This window comes from Corylus avellana, chromosome ca7, assembly GCF_901000735.1.
Source record: "Corylus avellana chromosome ca7, CavTom2PMs-1.0".
NCBI classification, from domain to species: Eukaryota; Viridiplantae; Streptophyta; class Magnoliopsida; order Fagales; family Betulaceae; genus Corylus; species Corylus avellana.
The window spans coordinates 120,220-146,151 of record NC_081547.1 but is presented as its reverse complement, the minus strand read 5'-3'; the positions used below and the strand labels follow the sequence as shown (position 1 = coordinate 146,151).

At 35.8% G+C, this 25,932-nt stretch overlaps 3 protein-coding genes across 4 annotated transcripts; all 3 read left to right on the top strand.

Moving 5' to 3' along the window:
* The first annotated feature begins 238 nt into the window (after window positions 1–238).
* On the top strand, window positions 239–5,719 carry LOC132187342 (uncharacterized). The gene is made up of 7 exons (XM_059601630.1): window positions 239–480; window positions 932–1,089; window positions 1,964–2,037; window positions 3,352–3,501; window positions 3,730–4,015; window positions 4,520–4,753; window positions 5,067–5,719. Exons 2-7 carry the CDS (start codon window positions 934–936, stop codon window positions 5,430–5,432), a joined length of 1,266 nt encoding a protein of 421 aa, XP_059457613.1. The 5' UTR covers window positions 239–480; window positions 932–933; the 3' UTR covers window positions 5,433–5,719.
* Window positions 5,720–10,247: 4,528 nt separating this feature from the next.
* Window positions 10,248–15,854, top strand: LOC132188493 (uncharacterized). The gene is made up of 3 exons (XM_059602970.1): window positions 10,248–11,236; window positions 15,326–15,625; window positions 15,746–15,854. Exons 1-3 carry the CDS (start codon window positions 11,210–11,212, stop codon window positions 15,755–15,757), a joined length of 339 nt encoding a protein of 112 aa, XP_059458953.1. The 5' UTR covers window positions 10,248–11,209; the 3' UTR covers window positions 15,758–15,854.
* Window positions 15,855–20,835: 4,981 nt separating this feature from the next.
* On the top strand, window positions 20,836–22,107 carry LOC132188255 (uncharacterized). 2 transcript variants are annotated; one of them, XM_059602673.1, is made up of 2 exons: window positions 20,836–21,343; window positions 21,768–22,107. In XM_059602673.1, the coding sequence occupies exons 1-2, from the start codon at window positions 21,100–21,102 to the stop codon at window positions 21,905–21,907; spliced, it is 384 nt and encodes a 127-aa protein (XP_059458656.1). In that variant the 5' UTR covers window positions 20,836–21,099; the 3' UTR covers window positions 21,908–22,107. The 2 variants fall into 2 exon arrangements, with proteins under 2 accessions (XP_059458656.1, XP_059458655.1); XM_059602672.1 differs by having other exon boundaries at window positions 21,704–22,107.
* The last annotated feature ends 3,825 nt before the right edge of the window (window positions 22,108–25,932 follow it).

The following is a 25,932-nucleotide window of genomic DNA, read 5'->3' as shown; positions in this document are numbered from 1 at the left end:
TTGGGGAGCTATGGCCTTTTCCCTTTTCTCTGAAAGAAAGACAAAAGATATTTCTTCTCGGGTGGACCCGAAAACCCGGAGTATGACGTCCAGTGGCAGCCAGGCCCGTCAAACTTCTAAGGGATTGAAAGGGGCCAACATTTAGGCCCATGAGGCCGGCTTGGAAACTTGAGGTAATTTCTTTTCTTTTTATTTATTAACTTTTTCGTATTTTACAGATCAAAATATGAATGAAATCGTGTTCTCCTTGTTTGTATCATTTCCTAGTTATGGATTATTTGTTTAAGCATTTTCCAACTGTATTCCATTCCGTTTACACCGAGACTATAACAGCCGCCATTATTGGCTGCCACTGAAGCCTCTCTGTCCTCGTTCTTGACTGTTCTCACCGTACAATTTCACACGCCGTTCAGATCCGCCGTCTTCGTTTTCTGGCCTCTTTCTACCTTGTTCCTATTTGAATTCCCGATCTCCAACCAGGTAAAGTTCGTTCTATTCCCAAATAAGTGGTTCCACGCCAATCATGTTACAATATGTTGCATTAACCGGAGATTGCGTCAATTCCTTTGATTTATTATCTTATAGTTCAAGAATCAAACTTATTGCTCCATTAGCGAAGACTTTTACTTTTTTATTTTTCATTTTCGGGGACGGCGGGGAATTATGGCCCGGAAGGATTAGGGATTTTACAATTTCGGCAAAGCCACTCCTTCACTTTGATTCGGTTATTCAAATACAATTATTCTAACACTAAAGAAGAAGCATTGTATCTTGTAGCCTATAGATACGGACCGAGGCTTTATCATAAATTCTCTTTTTCTCTCTGTGTCTGTATATATAATTTCGGAAAACAGCTCCTTTGACCCTTTTTTTTTTTTTTTTCTCGTGTTATTGCGGGAATGAACTGACTTTTGTTGGAAAATTTGTTCAGACATGGTGGAAATGGTGGCAATCTATTTTAGCATTGTTGCGTTTATTTGCACGGTCGGAGCCATTTCTCTGGCTATTATGCACATCTACAGGCACCTTTTGAATTACACTGAACCTACTTATCAGCGATTTATTGTCCGCATCATCTTCATGGTTCCGGTGAGTGCATTGACGTGGTATTCTCGGAATTTTTATTAGCATTATGCATTTATATGTTGCTTCGAATTAAGGGTCTCTTGTAAACTCCCTGTACATAGGTTGTGCCCCTCTGCCCGTTGTTTGAATATACATTATTTATCAAAAAAAAAAAATGGATGCATTATTTGCTAGAGCTGCGATTTTGTTCTTCCCTGTCCTGAAAGCTTGCCTTGAAACTTTATACACTCATCAGATAGTGGTGTTAGAAGTGCCAAGTTGTTAACATGATTTGAGCTTCCCACGCTGGGTACTTTGACATGGTGTTAGGGTCATTCATCTGTTCTTTTGCTATCATGTGGCTTGAGAGTATCTGATTGTGTGGGACTGCATGCTTTCTTTTCAATGCTTTCAATGATTAACAGAAGACACCTAGGGGTAAGAAAATACTCGACTTTCTAAAGTCAAGATCAAAATGGAAAAAAAAAAAATCCCAAACTCATTTGGTTAAAAGGCTTGCTTTCTTTGTAGGCAATACATTTAACTCCATTTTCATTTGAGTGAAAATTTGGAATTCTGGAAATCTGGTTTTTATTATTATTAAACTTGGAAGTTTTTTCTTATTGGTTGAGCATATCTACTCATTTACAGCTATCTTGACTAACTTAGAAGGAACACATCATTGGCTTCTTCATCTCATTCATTATCTCCTCTGTAATGCATCTCACTTATGATATTTTCCATTTTGGTCTTTATTCATCTTTTCTTTTTCTCTCGCATTTTCCCATCCATTTCCCTTGATACTTGATGAAGACTACACTTTAAAGATGCTAATCTATATTGCATTTTTATGTTTTTGCAGTATTCACTAACATCTTAATTTTGTTTTTCTGGACAGGTTTATGCATTAATGTCTTTCTTGTCCCTAGTTTTGCCCAAGGGCTCAATCTATTTTAATTCCATTCGGGAAGTGTAAGTTTGTCTGCATATGTATATAATTTTCATCTCTGCTAGTTTTACTGAAAACAATATGGTTCACGCCAATCTCTGGTTTATTATATATTTATGCTTTTGTCTACCCTTGTTTGGTTTGACTTTAGAAAATTAATGACTGTATTTCAAATGTCAACAATTTCATCCAGATAACGCACATACATAAGATGTACATAGATAATTTTTTGACAAGTAAAGATAAAAATTATGGTATTAAAGAATGTAATATGACATTTTGATAGTAGACAAAACAACAAGCATAGCTAGATACGTATAAGTGCCTTGGTGGCCTTTAAACTATTTAAATTGCAGCATTGAAATCTCTACTTGTGTTCCAATTTTCTGTTGAACTCAAATTCCTGCTGGGTCTTCTGGTTGTCTACATGCGTTCTTGAAATGCTTGTGAAGACATTTTACTGGGTCTTCTGGTTGTATAGATCAACAACATTTTCTTTAGTAATTACTAAAGCAAAGTTTCTTGTGACAAGAAGTTCAACAAAATCTTTTATGAAGGAATGTGGTCAGTATAGTGGCAGAGGTGCTGGTGATTGTAGGGGTTATGGTGATGGTGACAGTTGCAGCAGTTGTTGTGCTACAGCAGTGGTGCCACTGCCATTGATGGAAATACAACCATGTGAGGGTTGATAAAATGACACCACGTTTGGTGCTATTTATTAGGAATTTGAACCCTCCGAAATTCCCTCCTCTACTGCCCTTTGGGATTTTGAAGATTCCTTACCTTATCGAACTTTACATGAGAACCCTTAATTTATAAATCTTAAGTCCCTTGCCACCCATATAATATCTCTTCCAATTCTTTTAAGTGCGCCCTGCAAACAGCTCATGTGAAGTTCATCATATTGTTATTTGTGGGGGATTCACTACACTAGATGTAAATTTCTGCCAGTTCTGCTTTGTAGATTGTACTTTATCCAGTGATTTAATTAAAGCTTGTTTTTAAGTACACCAGTGTTGCTTTGCGACAAGAATAGAAACCAGGCAAAAAATTGTTTTCCCCTGAGTCTTCTTCTTCTTTTTTATAAGTAGTAATTGTTCTTTTTTCTTTTCCATTGTCTGGTTTTCTCTGTTTACAGGAGTGAATCAAAGTTGCTTTACTACAATAGAAAAAGGAACTTTTTGTATATCAGTGCCCGATTTTTTAATAGTTTATTTTTTTTTTATTTATTTTTTTTTTTTTTGAGAAAAAATAGGGGATTATAAGGAGTTATCTATGTTCTGAAATAATCTTCATATGGTGAAATTCTATAATAATATAATGTTTTATTGTTTCAGCTATGAAGCATGGGTCATCTATAATTTCCTGTCATTGTGCCTGGGGTGGGTTGGTGGCCCAGGAGCTGTTGTGCTAAGTTTAAGTGGCAGGGTTCTGAAGCCATCATGGTATCTGATGACATGTTGCTTCCCTCCCGTACCACTGGATGGGTGAGTTTCTTTACACAACTCTCCACTTTCAATCATCCCATTGCGCGATACTTAATTACATACATGATTTTAGCTTCTCTACACTATATGAAAAGCCAGAGTATAACTCAACAGTTGCTGTGAATTTATAAGCAATTCTTTTACGGTCTTGTGAAGACAGTTGTTTATCTAAAGATTACATCCTTAGACATGTTTGATTAGCTCTCATTTCTGAAATTGTTAATGCAGGCGTTTTATACGTAGGTGCAAGCAGGGGTGTTTGCAGTTTGTGATTTTGAAGCCCGTTTTAGTTGCTGTTACTCTCATACTTTATGCAAAAGGAAAGTATGAAGATGGAAATTTCAGTCCAAACCAATCATACCTATATCTCACTATCATCTATACAATCTCATACACGGTGGCTCTTTATGCTTTGGCATTGTTTTATTTGGCATGCAAAGATCTGCTTCAGCCATTCAATCCAGTTCCAAAGTTTATTTTAATTAAATCGGTTGTTTTCCTGACTTATTGGCAGGTACAGCTAGATACTTCCTTTGTTATTTTATGCATGTGTCCTAAAGCAACTTGGGAAAGGAGAATTCTGTAAACACTTAAATGATTTTAGTAGCATTTTTAGGACAGTTTCCCTTTGCATTTCTTTTGTTAATTAATTGCAGCATGGACATTTGGGACTATTTTGTGTTTCTTGTGAAAAGGAATGCTCGAATTGTCCAGCGTATGGTGTTATGCTGTAATGACTTCTCAGATTTTCCCCCCTTTTCTTATTTAAGGTGAAATTGTGGAAAATACTAATTTAAGCTTTTGTAAGTACTTTATTTAGGATTTCAGACATCACCACTTACGACGTATCTCATAAAGCAACTATTACTCTCTCTCTCTTTCTCTCTCTCTCTCTCACACACACACGCTCAAAGACAGGTTTTACAAAATGGAATTGCATGACACTATATATTTGGGAAAATTAATTAGAACTGTGGGCTTTTCCACCATCTTTCTGAATTTCTTGTTTGCATTTTAGGGTGTTTTGGTTTTCCTTGCTGCAAAGTCTGGATTCATCAAGGATGCAGAGGAAGCTGCCCAATTTCAAAATTTCATTATATGTGTTGAGATGCTTATTGCTGCTGTAGGCCACCTCTATGCATTTCCATACAAAGAGTATGCTGGTGCCAATATTGGTGTCTCCCGTGGTCTGACAGGAAGCCTTGCACATGCCTTAAAGTTAAATGACTTTTACCATGACACAGTCCACCAGGTAAGCTGTATTCTATTATTTCTGCCAATAGTGAAGGGCTTGGTATTCTACCTCTTATGGTGGGGGGAATTAATGTGAAGGTGGTTAGGTCTATACATTTCATTCTCTCTCTCTCTTCTTTTAAATGTGTTCCACATGCTTTGCCATAAGGTTTGTCCAAAAGCGTGCGTCAATAATGCTAATAAAATCTACATTGCTCATTGCCTGCCTCTCTTGGACAAGCATGCCTCTTTCTTTTTCTTCTTCTCTTTTTATTTTTATTTTTTAAAGGCTTTACTCTATCCATTCTGATGATCGTATTACCATTTTGTAGTTTGCTCCAACTTACCATGATTACGTTCTTTACAACCACAATGAGGGTGATGAGGGAACCAGGAAGTATCGGTCACGCACCTTTGTGCCAACTGGTCCCGAGATGGAGTCTGTAAGAAGAAACAAACATATTTTTGGAAACAAGTTGGATGATATACAGCTCTCCAGTCTCTCATCTTCTAGTACAAGCACTCCTAAAAATCCTGACTCTGTAACTGATTCTTCACAACCTGATGCGATGAGATCTTCCCTGCTTGTGGATGCCACAAATTCTTTTTCTGTACCGTATGATATGTCACTTATTGATTTGGATATGTCCGGTTACCCTTCAAAGGTTCCTGCCGCAACTGAAACTGGGACTAGGTGACAGCATGAAGAAAGTGCGAGAGGCAGGTAAGAAATGTCTTCTTAAAGGAAAGAAGGGGTTGAGAGAAATGTCAAATGCTGTTTATGATTTGAGAAAGCCTGAATGGCTTAATTGTGTGCTGATATTGGTGTCAATGTACCTCAAGAGTTTTGAAGCTTGCAGTTCGCCTCTCTCCCTGTCACAAACATTAGGCTTCCCACTAAATCGTCTTGAGTGGCCTGTTTGTCCATTGTGCATTGTAGATACAGAAGTTAAACATGAAATTAAACATTCAAGATTACTGTTCCCATCGGATTCCATACGGCTTAGCACTGGCGTTCTAAGTTGAGGCTTCGTTCGTCATTATTTTCTTTAGGGGTTTGCTGGTTTGGGTTTGGGTTTACAACCGATCGTATTGCCAATTATATTTCGCCATGTTGTAAAGCTCTCTCTCTCTCTGGCCTTCCTACTTGAAATCTACCACGTGTATTGTGCAGTCTTTTTGCGAATGGCTTGGCTAACATCAGCTTATTTTCACTTTTACATTGAGTTTTAAAATTATTATTGGATCAAAATTTAATTTTAATTCATTTTACATTGAATTATAAATTAAAAGCCGGTCAGGGAGTGGTGAGACTTGATGTGAGTAGCATTATTTGAACAAGAAAACCACTTTTTATGCATCTTAACACTATTTATGGTGGATAATCCCTAGTAATGTTACACTGTTTAAGTTTCTCTGCTATTGTTTGCATTTTCAAAACATATAAAATTAGTTATTTTTTGTTAATGTTTTTTTTTTTTTTTTATTCGAAAAAAATGTTTCGATAATAGTCATTGAGGTAAAGATAAAAATAGTTTGGAGTGTTTTGTATTTTGGGTTTGTTAAAGTTTTTGTTTTAAAAAGAGAAAATAAGAGGGAAAAAGAAAAAAGTTTTATCAAATAAAACCATATTTTTTAGGAAGGGGGGGGGAGGGAAATTTCATTCTTTAATATTAGAAAACATGGAATATTCAAGTACACGGAAAATCTGAAAGCAATATAAGTGGGGTCTTTTGCAATCATCCGAGGTTAAATCCATACGATCGATCATAACAAGGTACAATCCAAAATACTCTTATTCTCGAATTTGTTAAGATGATGGTATGAAGAAGTTTCTCAAATGGCCTGCACCAAAAATTCCTCCCAGCAACTTGGGAGGGGTAAAGTACCTATGTGTTGAGTTAGCTCAAAATTTTTTATTATTTTTTTCTGAAAACAGTTGATTAGCTAGAGAAGAAATCCTGGCTCCGAAATAATAAGGTAGTTCCTCTGTGACTCTTGGTGTAGAAAATCATGGAAAGCCTTATAAATGCGTTATTGACTCATGGAAAATCTCGTTTTTGAGGTCTTTATTTGAAATTTCTGGTTTTGACAACAATATATATGTTAAAGCTTCACAAAAATATAAATAAAATAAAAAAGTAAGGTGATTTCAATGCCGTAAAGAAAAAAGCGGCATGAACCGCGTAGAAATAGTTAAACTCGTAAGGTTGAACATCTATGCATAGTCTGATCTCATTCCCCCACGGCCCCCACCTACACCAATTGCAAAATATAGCACGCATGGTTTCTTCTCAGCCGAGAGGACCATGCATCTTGTGGGCCTAGAAACGGCCCATATGTAAGTGACCGTGGAGCCTACTAGATGACATCATATTGTCTAATCTAACCATGGGCCACAGATGAAGAAGATATAAAAAGAGACAAGAAGATAAGGGAATCACAAAAGGCACGTGACCAGATTATACCAAAATCCCACTAACCATATGTTATAAGAAAGTAGACCAATAAAGTTCTTAAGGTAGACACTTTATGAGGTAGAAGTTACTAATTCGAATATGATATGCAAAAAAATATACCAATAAATAAAAAAGAAAGACAAAAAAAAGAAAAAGAAAAAAAAGGTAGACCAATAAGATGAAGAGAAAAAAAAAGAAAAGAAAAAGAAAAGGGAAAAGTCCACATAACCCCCTCAAACTACTACTCAATTGCCAATGTCTCCCCCAAATTTTCAATTGTGACAATGTCCCCCCCAAACTACCAAAAATTGTCAATGTTTTCCCCAATAACAAAATTACCCTTAGTAAAATATAAACAAAAATACTAAAACTTCTAGAAAAAACCTAAAACTAACCAAAAAAATAAAAAAAATCCAAACTTGGCCAATTTTTTCTTTTTTAAAATCAATTTTATAAGAAAAAAATTAAAAAAATTTCGATTTTTCTTTTTTATATAAAAATTGAAAATTTTCGTTATTTTATTTTATTCTTGTTTTATAATTTTATTTCAATAAAAATTTACGTTTTAAAAAATAAAATTTTCACTTAATAAAATGAAATTTTTTGTTTTTTAAAACTAAAAAAATAAAAATAGTTTTTTTTTAAAAAAAAAAATTTCCGTTTTTAAAATTAAAATAAATTTTTTGTTTAAAAAAATATTATTTTTAAATTAAAATTTTTAGTTTTTTAAAAAAAATCATTTTTTTTTTTTAAAATTTATAGGGATATTTTTGTTTTATTGAAAAATTTATAGGGGTATTTTTGTCTTATTGCTAGCATTGGGAGGACATTGACAATATTTTGGTAGTTTGGAGGGGACATTGTCACAATTGAAAGTTTAGAGAAGACATTGTCAATTAGGTGGTAGTTTGAAGAGGGTACGGACCTTACCAAAAGAAAAAGAAAGGTCCTGACTCATGACTCATGAGTTTGGCTTCCTACTGCGGCGGCGCACACTTCTCGCTTGCAATACAAAGTAAAGCAAACACAATTAATTAAGCAAGGCAACGGAAAAGACAGGTGGGAAGAATTTCTACAGTTCAGACTTTCAGACCCCCAAATCCAGCCCCTCGATCTGCTTATATTTCTTCTTTTTTCACGAAACCGTTCCTTTTCTATTTATTACTGTTGCTCTCTCTCTCTCTGCCTTTGGCGGCCATTTTCAAGGGCATCATGAATCAGACTCATGTTGTGGGTCTAAACCCAATATTCAGGAACGAATCATTTGGGTACTACACAGCGGAGCAGAACTACATGATGATGGAGAAGAGACAACTGTTCCTTAGAAGCTATCAGTTCTGCAGAAAAAGGAGTCTCTCGGAGAGAATCAAGAGGTCCTTGGTCCGGGTGAAGAGGGTCATATGCCTGAGGCTACGATCCGCTTGTAGAATCAGGAAGTTGGTCTGTTCCAGGCTCAGATACGGTTTCTACTACCGAAGAAGAAGATTCCTGCGACTCCTTAACAACCAGAACAAAAAAAATAACTCCACATGCCTCTGGTAGACTTTTGTTTCATATTTATTTTTTCCCTTCTTCGTTGTCTTAAATTTGTTTTTCCTAGCTATGGTGAAGATTTGGGATTAATACCAAGTGCTTTACATGTTAGAATGTCTTGTCAGATTCGCCCCAGAATTTTTATAGTATTAACAAGTTGTTCTATATATATGATGATGATTCCCTGTTGTTAATTAGTGTATGCCTTATCAGACATAAACATGCGTAATTGACCATGTATACATGCATAATACCACCCAAAAAAAAAGAAAAGAAAAACAAGTGAACCAGCTACATGTATACATAGTACATGTAATTTCAGTGAGAATTCCGAAATATAATCAAACGGTTCTCTCTATTTTGGGTTTAGGTTCAGTTTTATGGTTTACTGGATTTGCACTTTGCACAGACAGCGAGGATTTTAACCTCTTGGGAGGGGGGGACTTTCGCTGTGAAGAGGGAAATTGGAATGGAAATTCATTCACTTGTTTGTTCCAAGTTTGAACGGTCAAGGGAGGGGAAGCCCGAAAAGTCAAGCATTTCAAACATCCAAGTCTGAATATATAATAGGCAAGTTTTAGAAAGTCACTGGGGATTCGTGACTATTTTTAACTTTGCCTGCTTGTTGAATTTGGATACGCACTATTCTTTTGACCAGGCTACTTTTTTTCTTCTTCTAGATTTGGGTGCTGGGCTCTTTCTTTCTTTCGGATTTGTCCTCACAGTACTTGGTTCTATGCATTTCTAACTCGCGAGCATTTCCAGTTTAGTGGTTGCCTTATACCTCGTATATATTGTATCCTATATATTTGCATGGGTGATGGGAAAAGCAAGGATACATTAAAATGCGTAAGGTAAGACCCACCTTAGATACCATCCAATCGTCGCCCTCTTTTCAAATTTTCTAGCAGACTACATGTCTGCTAAAAGAAAAAATAAAAAATAAAGAGGCAGACTACATGTCTGTAAAGAACAAGAGCTAGCTGCACCTACTTTCAAATGTTTGCTCAAGTTTCTTGACGGCCTCTTATAGATAGGTGTTCGTTCTCCACATATGCATATGTATCAATTTACGACCATGATAAGGTAATATGGTAACTCCACTAATTTGGAAACTACTTGTCCAAATAGAGGTTAGGTAATCTAAAATTTATTTAGACAAGTGTATTTTATATGGGCTCTTCAAACTCCAGCCACCTATCTGCACTAGATGATTCCATACAAGCTCAAGCTCTCTCACATTGAGCAACAAATTAATATGGTGTAAACATCAGAAGGATTATATATATATATATATATCCATTACTCAGTTTCTATAACCACAAAAGGAGCATATAGATTCCACTATCCAGTGTTTCTATAACCATCCTAGTTAAAACTTTTTTTGATGAGCAATAATTTTACATTACAACCATCAAATAAAGTTGTTTTTTTTTTCCCCCATTTGTGGGTCTTACCGTGGAGTCGCTTCATTCACGTTTACATCGCATGAAGTAATCGGAAATGGATCGTCATCAGGTACAGATCAGATTGAATGTAAGCTGAGTCAGCTTGATTGAATAATGAATATATTAGTATCTTAAGTTACATTTAGTAAACTGTATGGCTTAATTAAGGGTGTATCTTCCGTGTTAGATGCTGACAGATCATCTATGTAGAAACTCAAATGAATCATATTTTCCTTCCATACACAAGTCATCAACATGCATGGTATTGGGGTTGACCTTCGTCATGATGTCAAGAGTTCGTGGAAGTAACGCATCCAGAGGACGCTGCACGTACGTGCCCACACATGCCACCTAAAAGGTACGATTTTCGTTAAGCTCACGTTTGAATTTTGAGTGACAACTGCACAGTCTGCACTTGATAGTAACGACCGAGTCAGACGATGGATGTTTTGAATTGCCCATACTCAAAAGGGAAGACCTCCAAGAATTTAGAGCAAAAGTTCTTCTTCAGCAAAGGGTTTATCAACCAGAACAAGTTGATAGGCAATTGTGCTAACGCTTTGAAGATACTTCTGAGAATCTGTGCCTTCTTGATGAACAGAAACACTTTTCGTAGTTGAACAACACGAGCATGGGAGTAGGCAACATAGGATACATCAAGAATTTTTCCAGACTCCATGAGAAGTGGAGAGATCAATGATTTTTTTAGAGACTGAGCTTAATAACCAGCCAAGAATAAGCTGACCCTGACGTTGCCAAATGCCAATGGATGTAGTCAGGATTTTCTATAGAATCGGAGCCTCGAGAAATGATTTTGGGAGGACTGGGAATGGACCCATCGCAATAAACCGAGCACGCCATGACCACGAAGGTGAGGACTAATTTCGTTCAATTTGATGCTGAGAACAGCGGAGTGGGAGGCAGATGAGGGAATACGGGGGTGGTGAGCGTGTTATGGTGTTTTCGATTGTAGCAGAAGAGGAACTCATCTTTGAAGAGAATGGCAAGAAATCAGTGAAATATAACGCTGGATAGATGTTCGAAGAAATGCCAGGGAGACAGGTATGTTTTCTTTTTTTGGCTATATTATTTTTTTGGGTAGGTTGGCAAAGTGTTCGATAAAATGCTTCAAAAAATAGTTCTGAAACCATTAAAAAAAACTTGAGCGAGAAAAATGTTTTTTCTATATATTTTATTGATGAACTCGTGATACACCATTTATACTTAGTTGAATGATTAATAAAAGAACAAGTTAATTGAGATTTACGAAGTTCATCTTTATCGAGGATCTGAGAGCCCTGTCTTTGAGGATTAGTTGACGAGGGCTGTTAGACATCTCAAAACTTTTTTTTCAAATTTCCTTTTCTAAATGTCTTTCTTAAACGATCTGAACCCCACATTCATTTAAGAAAAAAAAAAACACAACATAAATCTATTTATTTATTGAATGGACTAGATCATTTGGGAAAATGAATTTAGAAAAATGTGTTGTGATGTCTAGTATTATCCTTAGTTGACATGTATAAGAGGTTTTGAAGGGCTAATCTTTATCTCTAACAAAAGACATCTCTATTGGTGCTTATTGCAATTTTAAGCTTAGGTCAGGTTTGGAACCTAGCAATAGACCCAAAAATGAAATAACTATTCCATAGTTTGGTTGTGCCGCCATTGCTGGAAATAACTATTTCCATAGAATAGATTTTCTACTAGAATGAGGGGTAAGGAATAGCTATTCTCAAGGAATATAATAACCCTAAAAATAATTTTCTCAAAATACTACTTTTTTGTGGGCACAAAACAAACCATTCGTATTTGTCGTCTCTCCATCGCCTGACCTTACCCACCCAGCCACCACCTGACATCACCAATCACCAACCACCATCCACTACAATCCATTGTCGACCATCGTTCGACCTAGACTACCATCGGTAACCATATTCAACGATCCTTCGCCTTCACCAACTACCATCCGTAGTCATCTTCAGCAGCCCTCTGCCATCACCGACCATCGTCCACCGCTAGAGATGAGATAAAAGATCTTATTTTTAAAGAGATTTAATGGTTTCATTTGGCACCTTTATAGAAGATGGATAGATTCCTTAGATGTCAGAATTAGGTTCTTTAACAATTGTTCTACCTCACGATATGTATTTGATGCCCCTTTATCCATATATAGCGACTATGGTACCCAATTGAAAGACTCTTTGCATCACTGACCATTGTATGACACCGTCTTCGGTGCCCCTCCGTCGTTATTGGCCACCGTTCGCATTCATCTTCGATAGCCCTCAGTTGTTACCGACTATCGTTCACCGCTATCTCTAGCGGCACTCCATTGCCGCCCTCCTCCACCCATGGGGACATGCCAAATATGATTTTTTTTTTTTTTTTTGTGCTAAAAACAAGTAATGGTTTTTTGAGATAAGTATTTTTATAAGTAAGCGCATTTTTGGAAAAGACAAAAATTTCCTCTAAATTAGTTTGGAAAAAATTCCTTCAACATAGTTTAATAAGTGCCAAATGTCATCTCTCACATGTTTTCTTTAATATTTTAACAATTAGTTATTGTCATTCCACTAATTTAGGAACCCAAATATTAATTTTATAGAAACAAAAAAATGTTAAATGATACTTGTCACTTATTAAGTAGGTTGAAGGAAATTTTCTCTAAACCAGTTTGGAGGAAATTTGTGTCCGAAAAGAAAATATGTAAGATATGACACTTGACACTTATTAGATTAGGTTGAAGGAAATTTTTGTTCATTAATGTTTGGGTTCTTAAATTAGTGAAATGACAATAAATGATTGTTAAAATATTAAAGAAAGGGAAATGCTAGAATGCAACATATTTCCCACAATTGGCCCATATGATTCCTATGTGGCAATGAGCTCATGGCCCATTTGGATTAGTTTATTATTTATTTTTTTTAAAAAAATCAAAATCAAAATAAATAAATAAAAGTAATAAAAACATTCAAGGGGTGGCCAGCCACCCCACTTTAGCATACGGGTGGCCCAAGGGCAAAATGAAAATTTGGTTGAAATCTTATTGGGGAAAGTTCACATACATTCTTCAAACTACCACCTAATTGACAATGTCTTTCCCAAAATTTTAATTGTGACAATGTCCTTTCTCATTCTACAAAAAAATGTCAATATTCACCCCAATGACGAAATTACCCTAAGTAAAATAAAAACAAAAATATTAAAACTTCTAAAAAAAAAACCTAAAACTAACAAAAAATATATCCAAGCGGTGGCCAATTTTTTTTTTTTTTTTTTTTTAAATCATTTTTATAAGAAAAAATTAAAAAAATTCATTTATATATATATAAATAAAAATTTCCGTTTAAAGAAAATAAAAATTTTCCTCTCGGTTTTTAAAACAAAATTTAAAAAAAAAAATACTTTTTTTTTTAAATAAAAATTTCCGTTTAAAAAAAAAAAAAATTGTTTAAAAAAATTTTCATTTTTTCATTTTTTTGAATTTATAGGGGTATTTTTGTCTTATTGAGAAATATATAGGGACATTTTTTTTCTTATTGCAAGTCTTGGGGGGACATTGACAATGTCTTGGTAGTTTGGAAGGAATATTGTTACAATTGAAAGTTTGGAGGGACACTGTCAATTAGGTGGTAGTTTGAGAGGGGTATATGGACTTTACTCAATCTTATTCTACTCTAGGTAAAAAATTTGGTCATTAGAGCATCTCCAGCAGTGTTTCTAAACTAGCTTTTTAGTTAAATTTAGTTATTTTGTTAACTTTTCTTGCTCCAACAGATACTGTAAAATAGAAGGTTTTCTTACTATTGCTACTGTGAATTTTCATATTTACAAGTTACTGTACCAACTTGTAAGTAATATTTTATTATATTTTCTCTTTCTTTCTATTTTTTTAATCTTTTCTCTCTCATTCTCTTTTTATAGGAAAGATAAGGAAATGATAAAAAACTAATAAAATAATATTGAAAAATAATATTTAATTAGAGTAGATAGTTAAAATAAATGTTCTTGTTGGAGTGTGTAGTAAAAACCTAGTAGCTAAAATAAAAAAAATTGTATTTTGAGTAATAAAATAAAAACTCTTGCTGAAGATGCTGTGTTGTCAACAAAGGAATAAATAGGAATGATCATTCAATTCTGGCTTATTGTATTAATTCTAATACTTATTCCCATTATTAGGTAATTATCATTTTAACGTACCAAAAGTAATTAATTTTTCTGTGAAAAGCCCCAACGTTCTGCAACGTCTTGCTATTGAGAACCCAACCAACATGGTTCTTGGACTGTCCTTTACAACTAACATTGTTGTTGGAGTCCTTCGTAATAGACACGGCCGGTCTTGTGAACCATGGATGTTGAAAAAGAGCATGGCCCATCTAATGATGTTCACCATATATGAACCTCAGCAAGTGTTCGACTAGTCAACACACAGAGATAGACCCCTAGCCTGAATTAAACAAATATGAGCCGCTGTGTGGGACAAATTAGACCAACAGTCCATACGCCTGACTTGATTACGGGACTAATCTCTGTCATATAAATAAAGAAACAAATAGATCTTTTTTTTTTTTTTGTGAATTGTGAAACAAATAGATCTGCTTTTGTGTAAAGGTCACAACCTCATACATTTGTTTTTTTAGCAAATGATTGGCCTTGATTTGTATTCTAGTATGGACTTCAATCATTGCACATGCCTCCTATATTCCTTTTATGATTTACTAACTACACTGTTACATTTAAGGAAATAAGTGAGCGAGAGAGAGAGAGAGAGAGAGAGAAGCAATCACTGAAGTGGTTATGCTCAGTGATGTTGGCCATGTGTTAAAAAGTAGAAATTGGGGGCATCTCCATCTCTGTCTTCCTCTATGCTGAGTATATTGGGTTAAAATATAATGTCGGCCATGTGTTATAATGCATCCAAATGTAGGCGATCTCCATCTCTTCTGTTACTAGCTAGTTTGTGCCTGAAGGAGCATTAAAACCAAATTCTCCTATATAGTATGCACATCCATTATCTCCTGTTCTCAACTAGCTCTTCCTCTTTATATATACACATAGATTTGCGTATGGTATGCATAGCCACGCAGAAAGTCCTTGGAACTAACTCAATTTTCTTCTCTTACCTCCAATTGGTCCTCACTTCCGCAGATGGGTTTCCAAGACTTACTTAGTAGACGCTTGAGATATTGTCGTTACAAGAAGCTAAACAATGCTGATGAAAAGGTGGCGAGGCCTAGAAGTTGTTGGGTGCAGAAAAGAAATGGACGGCTAAAGGGTCTTCGCTTATCACGGTCAAGGAAGATCATCTTGAAGGCGTTTTCTGTGATGGTATTGCCTATCAGGATTGCTAGGATCTACGCTGATATTGTCAACCGAGTGAACGACGGTGTATGTCCTGCGATCATCTTTCCCACTCAGTGGGGGCTTCCAGTTGTATCTCATCTCTCTGTACGTACGTAGGAAGACTGTCATTTCTTTTAATAAGAATTTGACCTACATTCGGTGACAACCTTCTGTTATAACCGAAACATTAATAATTTTCTCATCTATTGTCTATCTTTTCTACAGCACTACTTTTGAACAAAATAATATGAACACTGTATTCTCCACTACTCCAGGCTTGATTCCAAATTAAGACAGCGGTAACTAAGTCGAGACTTCGAATATGTTTAGGGAACTACAGCACCAAACAGGTTTCTATTTACCGAAAAGAAAGAGTGTGCCGTATCATGTGGTCCTGGTTGCTATATCATCTCTCTCTCTCTCTCTCTCTCTCTCTCTTAGAAACATGCAAGTAATTGCTTGTCTTATTTTACCGCCGGGATAAACGTTCACAACCTAAATAAGAAAACAAGCTTAATAGTTTGCCAAACCTCCATCTATTCGGTGAGTAATATTTGCATTGAAGTTGAACCTGTGCATAAGCCAATTGATCCTGACTAGCATCTCTAAAACATGCCAGTGGAACTTCTTAGAAATTGGATTCTTTAAGTATTTCCCGCTGGTTTCCTCAATTCTTCTCTCAAACTTCCAACTTGGGTAGCCAGTTATTCGTTTGAGAACAAAACTAACAGTTCAACAAGCCTCAACTCTTCTCCAAGTTTCAATAATCAAAGCGTAAATATATAGGGCCTCTAAACTGTGCATTCAGCGCACTGCATTTAAGAAATTGCAGGTCAGTTTGGCTAGGATCCTGGGCTTTATTTCATTGCTGATAACTCTTACTTTTTTACTGTAGTCTATAATAATCTGAGGGGAAAAAAAATAATAAAAGCTCCCCCTCCCCATGTCACCGGCAAAGTAAGATACAACCCGTCCATTTTACTTATTTCTATCTGTCTCTCATTTTCCAGGTCTTCACTTGCTTTCTAGTGTCACGTAGAATTATCTTCCTTAAATTTGTCTCACTTTCCTCAATTCTTGTGTATAGGGTCTTCTGATACCTAGTTTTGTCACTCATTCTTCTCACCTCTCCTAGAGCATTACTTCTATCATTTCTGACACATTAACTTATATTCCTCCGTTAGAGGGCAGAAGCTAATGCATGAAAACTGAGAGAGCATAGTTCAATTGTATCAATTACATGCCAATACATGCTTTGGTGGTAGATGTCCAGGTTGTCCACTCTATAATTAGCAGCAATCATTAGGGAATGTGAAATAGGAGCCAATATAACAAACATTACACGTGCAAGGCCCAGTGAAATATGATGCTTGCAGGAATACAGGCTAATACGGTATGTTTAACAGATTACAGGAGACTAAATCATGTATACCCGGCCGCTATTGGCCCATCATGCATTCCCTTTATTGTAGTCCTAATAAACACATCTGTGGGTGTCGCTTTTTAGACAGGCTAATGCATAAGCTTAAGAAGGTCAATATTGAAGAAGCCCACCAAAGCTCCCTTAGAGGCAAACCCTGTCATGAATAGGGCACAAGAATCTTTGAGGCTGAACTGGGGCATGAAAAGGCGTCCCATCTTATACTTGACTCGGATCTTGTTTCCCTTCTTAGCCATGTGATGATGCCTTAATTGGTGGTGTTTAAGTTCTGCTCACACATCTCTGGCTCTTCCATGATCGTTGCAAGCTTGGTCTTGAGTATTTCCTTTATATCCTTCAGGCAGTCAGTTTGCAAACTTTTCCTGCTCGTGCAAGGCACCACCCACCACATTCTCCGATATGCGCTCCTCATTTTGTTGGAAAACTCTGGCCCTTATAATGAACCTGGTCTTCAATTCAAGTCACTAACTATATCTTTGTGCAATACATCTCTTTTGGGTCATTGGCAATGATTGTGTCTAGCATAATTAGCTAGGATGATTTCTAATGGCCTTCCCCTTATAAATATGCAGAGGGAAGAGGGATATAGGTATATAGGTTTGTATTAGTTGGAAAAGTAGTAGCTGGAGCCGGGGCCAGAGAGGCGGTGACTGACTTCAGAAAGCTAGTGCATTCCCCACTTTACAGCGACTGTTCAATTATAATGAGCCAACAAACCTGTATTCATTGGAAGACATCATGAATAAGGTGTTACAGAAGTTCATTAGGAAGCGTTCTCTGATTTGCTTTCCGCATATAATGAATGAGCTTTAAAAAAATGCCTGCTACAGATTTCATGGTTGCCACCCTGTTACATGAAAGGCTATGATATCATTGATATTGATTTGAAAGGAAATGTTTCATAGAGAATGTGAAGTATATATATATATATATAAGCTTACAAAAGTATTAATCATTAAAACTTGAGGTCATGACTCATGCATATCATGGGGTAGAAAACAAGTAGGTTAGGAAATTGAAATCAGGTGCGCTCTTTACGTTTCTGGGTTCTACTTGTTGAAGTTCCAAGATATAGTTTGTTTGGACCAGGGCTAAGACCGAGTTCTGAGAAAAACTTGCACAAAATGACTGACCTGACCAAAGGTGTTCGCAGGTTGCAAGGCTTCTCATTGCTCTCCCAGATGGTGGCTTTTCACGAAGCTACTGCAAGACTTTCGCTTTATTCTCATGATTCTTTTACTACTAACCAACTCTAAGTTGATGATCATCAAATTACAATTCCACCAACCACTATTTTGATTGAGAAGGAAAGCAAGGAAAAAAGTTATCATTCTCTGTAGTATAGAAAATATAATTTGCTTTAAATACTTTCTTACAGTTTCCTTAAAGAATTATATAGTTGAAGAACTCCATGATATTGGTATGTTTGGTTAAGGCAACAATGAACTTCTTGTTAAATCACCACTTATCCAAAAAATTTAAGCTGATAAGAAAATGTAAATTTAATTACTTAATCAACACTTCAACACTTTTCCTCACGTGTGGGCTCAAACTCCCTTTTAATAGGTGATACTCAACGCGTGAAATATTTAATTTAAATGGGGGTAATTTGACGGAGTCAAGGTTCTATTCCAAAACTTTTGGTTCTGATACCATATTAAATTATCAGTTATCCTAAAAGCTTAAGTTGATAGGAAGAGTTAAATTTAATTACTTAATCAACACTTTAACACTTCTTCCTAGTCAATTCCAAGATTGGTGATTAGATGGATGTTAATGTCATGACTTCTTTATCTCTCAGTCACTCTTATGGCATGCATCCTGTAGTCTTCAAACGATGCTCCAAGAAAAGAATGGCAAAACTGAGTATGAAAGTTCCATTCTCTTAAACCGGTCCACATGCCTAATGGCTAACGCTAGAAGATCGGCTGTCTGCCTAATCGTTCATGATGTTATTATTATTATTCATTTTTTAAAAAAATAAAGAAGCAATAATACATGATATTCAGGCTTAGTTTCTTTCGGCATAAAATGGTTTGATTTCCGCATTTTACCGTATTTAGTGCGACGTAAAATAATAGTTAACGGAAAATATTTTTCCTTTAACCGAAAATTCTTCTTTAATTTTCGGAAAATGACTTTGAACATCTCATTCTCAAATCAATGTACCTTGCCAAGACTCGCCCAGGACCCCGTCGGAACTTGATCGAGACCCGCCTGGGACATGCCCGGGACTTGATCAGAACTCGCCCAGGACTTACACGGGACCTGCCAAGGACTTGATTGGACTTGCCTAGGATCCGACTAGACCTGCCTGGGACCCCGTCGGGACTTGATTGAGTCCGATTGGGACTCGTCAGGGACTTGACTGGAACTCACCCGAGACTCGCTCGAGACTCGCTGGGACTTGATTTGGACTTGACTAGGACTCGCACGAGACTTGCCTAGGACCCGCATGGGACCTGCCCAAGACCCGCCTGGGACTTGATCGGGACTTGACCATAAATTTAGAGTTTAATGTGATTTTATATATATATATATATATATATATATATAAAATTGTGATTTTCCATACGTGCTATACACCGTAAAATATTTTTCAGGAAATCATTTTTAAGGAAAATATTTTCTGACAGAAACCATTTTACGTCGAAAGAAACGGAACCTCAATCTCAAAAAGATGCCTCGTGCATATCCGGATCGGGTTCATGGTGTTGCAAGCCATGCAATAACTTTAATTTAAACCATCTATTGTAAATGAACGATTCAGATTACTACGACAATATATAAGAGAGGGGGAAGAGAGTAAAGCTAGAGGGGGCAGTGCAGGCTGTGCAGTCACTTTTATGGCTAAATGAATGGTTCAACCACACCTAAAGATTACCTTTGGCTTTGAGGGTAGTTGAACTAGCATGTGGTCAAAAGAAATGTTTGAATTATGTGTGTGGCTTGCTCTTGTGCAAATTATCTTTTTCCCCTTTCTCTTATCAACTGTTGCAATCTAGGTTATTCATTTAAAATAAACAACTCTATTTAAGTTTATGTATTTCATGTATAAGGATGTAAATGAACAAAGCTTTTCATAAATAGCTTGAGCATGACTCGTATAAATTTATTTGAGCATAACTTTATTTTTATTAGTTTTATAGTATTATTTAACTTTGTAATATCATCATCTTAAATATTTAAAAAGATAAAAAGATATTTAAAAAGATAAAAGGACTTCACTTCCTAATATATATATATATATATATATATATATATATATAACTCGAATTATTGTAATTGTGAATGTTAAGATAGATAACTTTGTGTTTATGTGTAAATGGGTGTATTTATGTGTGTAATAAATTTAAATACATAGTATAAAATATATATATAGACTCGGTATTGAATTGTTTAAGATTTGAGTTAATTTATCTAATTGACTTAAATGATAAAATCTTAACAATAATTAATTAGCTAATTATTAGTATGAATTTTTTTTTAAAAAAATATTAATTGAGCAACTCGTTTGAATAAATAAATATATTGAAATTGAACATATTATTTAACTCGAGAGTAAATTGGGCGAGAGTCGACTCAAGTACAGGCTCACAGCCATAAAAGACCGTACATGATAGAATCTCAATCCAAAAGGTGCCCTTGGCCCACTACTTTAGTAGGACGGGAAGGGGAAAGAATAAATTAAAATACCCAATACATCAACTGACCAAAGGCCCGACTCCAAAACTAACACGTATGTCAAACACGTATCTGATTTCTGTGATCTATTAATTTTTTTTTTTTTTTTTAAATAACTTCTTCTATTAATTCATCAAAAAATAAACTGTGATCTATTAATTATAAAATAGAGATTTGCATATGAGTAAAATTTTTTGAATGAATAATTTAATTACGTTACAGTTGCCGCTGCGAGAGGGTTAGAGAGTTTTCCTGTGATCTCTTAAACTGTTCCCCGGACCCGGAGAAACTTCAAACCCAACCCCTATTTCCAATCATTTTCAACTGGGTTTTCTTCTAATTCTTGTCTAATCCCATCTTCTTGATCAAATATTTTACAAATAATATATTATTTCTTATATTATCAGCGTGGGAGTTTTGCTGCAAGAACGTAAATCTGGACAACTAAAAATTGATGTCTGTATCTGATAAGGAGATCTTCAATGTTGGTGCCAGTGGTGGTGGGATCCATGTCAGAGAAGACGACGGAACGCAGCAGAGAGAGGATAGATATGTAAGTGGTGGTGGATGTACAAGGGATTTCGCAAAGGCAAAGCAGCTGATCTTACATGCCCTCACAAAAGCCGAGAAGCAACTCCTCAGAAGAAGGAATAAAAAGATCTCCTCTTCTTCTGCTTCTGCAAATGCCGGGACTTCAGGTAAGAGGTTTGGTTGTGTTGGTCGTCGTGGTAAAGGTTGTTACTTTTGTTTCACGCAACCCCAGACTTTGGAGTCACCAACTCACGCAAGCGACCCAAATGACCCAAACTTCACCTATGAGATGCTGAAAGCTTTCATAGAGAAGAATGATTTCTATTCCAAAGAAAGCAATACCCACTTAGATTTTGACCTCACCTCACATGGTGCAGAGTGAAGAAGTCGTGTTTAATAAATTCCTCCGTTATTGTTTTGTGCTTGTTGGGCGGTAGTGATTATTCAGAATATTATTAGTAGCTTTGAAGAAGTTTCAGGACATACAGATTATGAAAGACTTTTTTTTTTTGGGGGGGGGGGGGAAGGGGGGCACTTTTCGCTGTCAAATGTTCACTGTTACAATGAGGAAGTGTCTCCTTGGTGTTTCAGCCATGTTCCATGTTTGCTGCAAGATTATACGACTACAAACTGGGGATGCGCCGTGCTCAAATGGTGGAGAACCGAGCTTGATTCATCCAATTGTTATTTTGGTTAAGAATTTCGGATGCAAGTTTTCGTTTCTTCTATGACTCATTTGGCAGTCCACATTATTGTTCTCTGAGGAAATTCAATCTTGTAATTGAACGTGGTAGTCAGTTTGTTACCTTGAGTACGAAGTATAGGTGCAGGTGCTTTATTTTGAAAGAGTGCATTGATCCATTACGGAAGTGGAACAGGTTTTCAAAACCATTGGATTCTTTCAATTTGTATAGCCTTTTTGTTTAATTGATTTATTTTCATAATGTATACTTTTCTTAAAATTATATAAATTTATCTTCTCATTTTCTGTACACTATATAAATCAAATTTGTATATCTTCTATGTTTTGTTCCTTGCTTCATGCCTCTTTCCTGCTAAATTAATGAGGCAGTACTCTGGAAATCCATGGCCAATGTCTCTTTGGTGGAGGACTAAATCCCTTGAACTGATTTTTAAGAGGTGTTTGAGTCTGAGTATATTATATTTTGTATGATAAAAGGGAGATGAGTCCTAACCCCCCCTCCCTCTTCCCAAGTTGGTCCCTTTGCTAAGTTCACAAGGGTCATTGTTGTTCAATATTTCGGTGATGTATAATAAAAATACCACTCACACTTTAGGTAGGACGCAACTGGACAAGCTGAACATAGACTCTAGGGAATAGGACCTTAAAGGTCTTAGGATCACACGGAGGAAAATTTTATTTGTTTTATGGTGAAGTATTTTTTTTAATGAAGTAGATTTATGTGGAAAAGTTGTTTAGAAAATGATTTGCCAATTACTTCTGAGAGATACTGAAGGCAAACTTGCGTTTGGTTGAACTAATAGTGTATTCTGGCAATGTATTATCTGCATCTAGGGAAGGTAGTCTTGCTCACATCTGTACAGAGATAACATCTGTGGTGTCTTTGATCTTTCCTTCCATTATTTATTGATATGTACCATTGTTTCCCATAATTGGAGGTATCTGTTGTCTTAAAATATATTTTGTAGCATTTTGGGTCAGATAATGCGACTCTTATTAGTGTACCTTGAGCGTTCCATTGTGTAGTGAATGGCAGATGTTAGGATGTGCCGTTTATTGTTGGCAGCCCATGCCACTCCACATGATATTGGAGAAATGCTAATCAATTACAATCTGCGGCATATTAGACAGCTTGTCTTGCGAATCTTTCCTAAACTTCCATTGATCTTGTTGTAAGCAGTAACTTTTAGAATGTCTTGCTAGTTTCATGGAATGTCCAATTCTTCTGATTTGTCAATCTTGATGGTTTTCGGCTACATGAGTTTTTAATATTTTACCCGGCTTCTGAGCCAATTTGCCATTATATTACTATAATACTTTGGTGAAGAAACCATATAATTTTCCCTGTTATCTATTCCTTGAGCATAAGTTTTGATATCGAAACAGTGAAAATTTACTTATTCTTCTTGGTTCTAGTGGTACTATTTGTAGTTGGTGGCAATTACATTTTTATGCCAAGTAACGGAAGAAACATCAAAGTTTCTATACAATTGACACTTTTCTCTCGTTTCTTATTCTTTCTTGATATGTAAATTGTATGTGGAAAGAATTAAGCCTATAACCTCTTTAATGGTAGCAAACCTAATTTCTGTTAAGAGACGCTAAGATTCATTCAAAGTTTCTGCAATAATCTAGTTTAGAACATGAGACGACTTCCATTGCTCAAATTCCTAGAAAAGCCTGATGAGAAATGAAATATTTTGTTTCTTCTGTTTCTTTCTCTAGCTAGTTCCTTGTAGTTGTTGCACATTCTGATAACTGGCTTATCTGAACACCTCAGTGGTTTCACTGCACATGTTAATTGCCAAGCAATGGCTGAGCCATTTTACTAACTGGACTACCATGATTATCAATATGATGTTGGAAACCTTATTTTCTGTCCTGAGAATTATATTCCTAGTATGTGGCAGCATCGCTTGACATTTGAATAAGATGGAGAATATTTCCTATGCTAGCACTTTGTTAAGGCATGGGATAACTTGATCAGCAGAAATCTCTAAAAGCCCCATGAGAAATGAAGATTCTAAAGTCTACCCATAGTAGTTCTATTCTTTGCTCATCTTTTTAAAGATCATGTACAGCATGTATGCAATTATATGCCAGAAACATTTTTCAATAATGCTCCTGTCTGTGTTTAAGATTCCCTTTACAAACCATACCTTCTGTTAATTCTGACAGCCCCAATGTGCCAATTTAGTTTGCATGACGATATTTTTGGTTTAGAAACTTGAGCAGGTTCGATTCTTTACTACCAAAGTTTTAAGACAAGTTGGAGGCTTCTAAAAGAACTGACGGTGGCATGTGGTTAGGAAAATTCAGTTTAAGCCAATTATTTATGCATACCATAGCTGATCAAGAGAAGAAATCACATCATTCCTGATCTGAAAAGGTTCTTTTGACTGGTAGAAACTTTTGGAGGACAGTATTTTTGTTGATGGGGATGTGGAGACGAATTCAATTTCTGGAGCTAATTAACAAATTGTTTCTCAAGTAGAAGTGTGTTATGAGTTATGATTGAAAAATGGATTGAAGGATCCTAAAATTTCGTTTTTATGAGAGCTTAAAGACTCTGACTTGTATCTTTGATTTCTGTTTTAGAGGAATAATTCTTGTACAACTTAGCATGTTGGTTCTAATATATCATATAAGATTATATTTTTATATTTTATTCTCTTGGAAACGTTTGCCAGATGCTTTATCTTAAACCCATCTACCGCAAAGAAGAAAGAAACCACAGAGACTGGGGATGCCCTCAAGCGAAAAAGCAGCTTAGACTGCTCAGCACAGGATTTCTTTTTGATGTTTACTTGTTATTTAATATTTCTTTGTCCATGACTTTAAAACGATCATGAGATGCTTAGGGAAGTACTGTGAGGATAAAAAAAACTGTGTGGAATACTTTAAAGCATATGAAAAAGATATATTTATGCTCAAGAGACTACAGGCGAAAGGTAGGAGCTATGTAGAAATCATGTAACATCTAAAGCACAATATACAAAGGTAAAGTAGTAGTTTCTTGTAGAAAGGAGAAAGATCTGATTGGATGTCTACGTTTCTTGTAGAAAAATGCATAGAGTTGTGGAAATCCTTAATTGGCTGATTGTTAATCCCAAAGCAATTAGCTTAGTTAAAAAAAAAAAAAAATGTTATATACTATGTTTTTATCGCACAATTATTCTATGATGTTAATATGACAATTATAATAAACTATTAGATTATTATTATTTTTTAACAATGATTAATCTAAAGTTAATAAATACTATTATATTAACATTGTAAGATAAAAATTTAATTTTTAGCATTGCTCAACGAAAAATTGTGCGTATAAGCTAATATGCCACTCACTTGTGTACTTTCTCCTACAGTTTTCCAAGGTGGTGAGAAGGTGACACCAAAACACAGGATCTGAATGCTATAGGCGCAACAAATGCCATAGAGACCATTAGCAGCCTGATTTTAATGTTGGAATCCAAGATGCATGTTGATGAGCTTCAATCTCTTCAGAAAATTGAACGCACAGGAAGCAGGCTTCCTCATGAATTCTAGGCTCTCAGAATTTATCCTACTTGCTTTAATTTCAGAAATGAAACGATATACCAGAAACATATTGTTGATTATGAGCCAAAGGAACCCCCACCCCCCCTTTTTTTTTCCTGAGCAAACCAAAGGATTGCGAACCATTATCTTCAAGCAGGTCGACCTAATTTAAATTAAAGGTTGTTAAATTAAGCCTTAAAAAACATAAAAACAAAAAAAAACAAAAAAACGAAAAAGAAAAAGAGATTTACTCACAATGGATCAAGCGAAAACATAAAAGTAATTGCTACGCCTATACTCATCGGTACGGGCACCAAATCTGGTGTCTGCGTCACATTCCCCCTTGATCCGGAAACTGACCCACCGCCACCTACACTAAAAGCACACATCGTCATTGCAAATACCCATTATCTTGTTCATTCAGTCTGACACACGATTGAGGCCAACACGTGACTCCCATAACTCACTCTCTTGTTGTTTACTTGGCATAATGTGTCCAAAAGCATGGGCCATCCC

What these genes read in the sequence shown, in the direction of transcription:
- LOC132188493 (XM_059602970.1), top strand. Translation starts at nt 11,210, where the DNA reads ATGTTCGAAGAAATGCCAGGGAGACAG. An exon ending in AAGAAATGCCAGGGAGACAG is followed by an intron (nt 11,237 to 15,325) that starts GTATGTTTTCTT and finishes TCACTTCCGCAG; the next exon opens with ATGGGTTTCCAAGACTTACT.
- LOC132187342 (XM_059601630.1), top strand. Translation starts at nt 934, where the DNA reads ATGGTGGAAATGGTGGCAATCTATTTTAGCATTGTTGCGTTTATTTGC. An exon ending in TTTAATTCCATTCGGGAAGT is followed by an intron (nt 2,038 to 3,351) that starts GTAAGTTTGTCT and finishes TTATTGTTTCAG; the next exon opens with CTATGAAGCATGGGTCATCT. An exon ending in TTTTCCTGACTTATTGGCAG is followed by an intron (nt 4,016 to 4,519) that starts GTACAGCTAGAT and finishes TTTGCATTTTAG; the next exon opens with GGTGTTTTGGTTTTCCTTGC.
- LOC132188255 (XM_059602672.1), top strand. Translation starts at nt 21,100, where the DNA reads ATGTCTGTATCTGATAAGGAGATCTTCAATGTTGGTGCCAGTGGTGGT. An exon ending in TGCAAATGCCGGGACTTCAG is followed by an intron (nt 21,344 to 21,703) that starts GTAAGAGGTTTG and finishes GGGGGGGGGAAG; the next exon opens with GGGGGCACTTTTCGCTGTCA.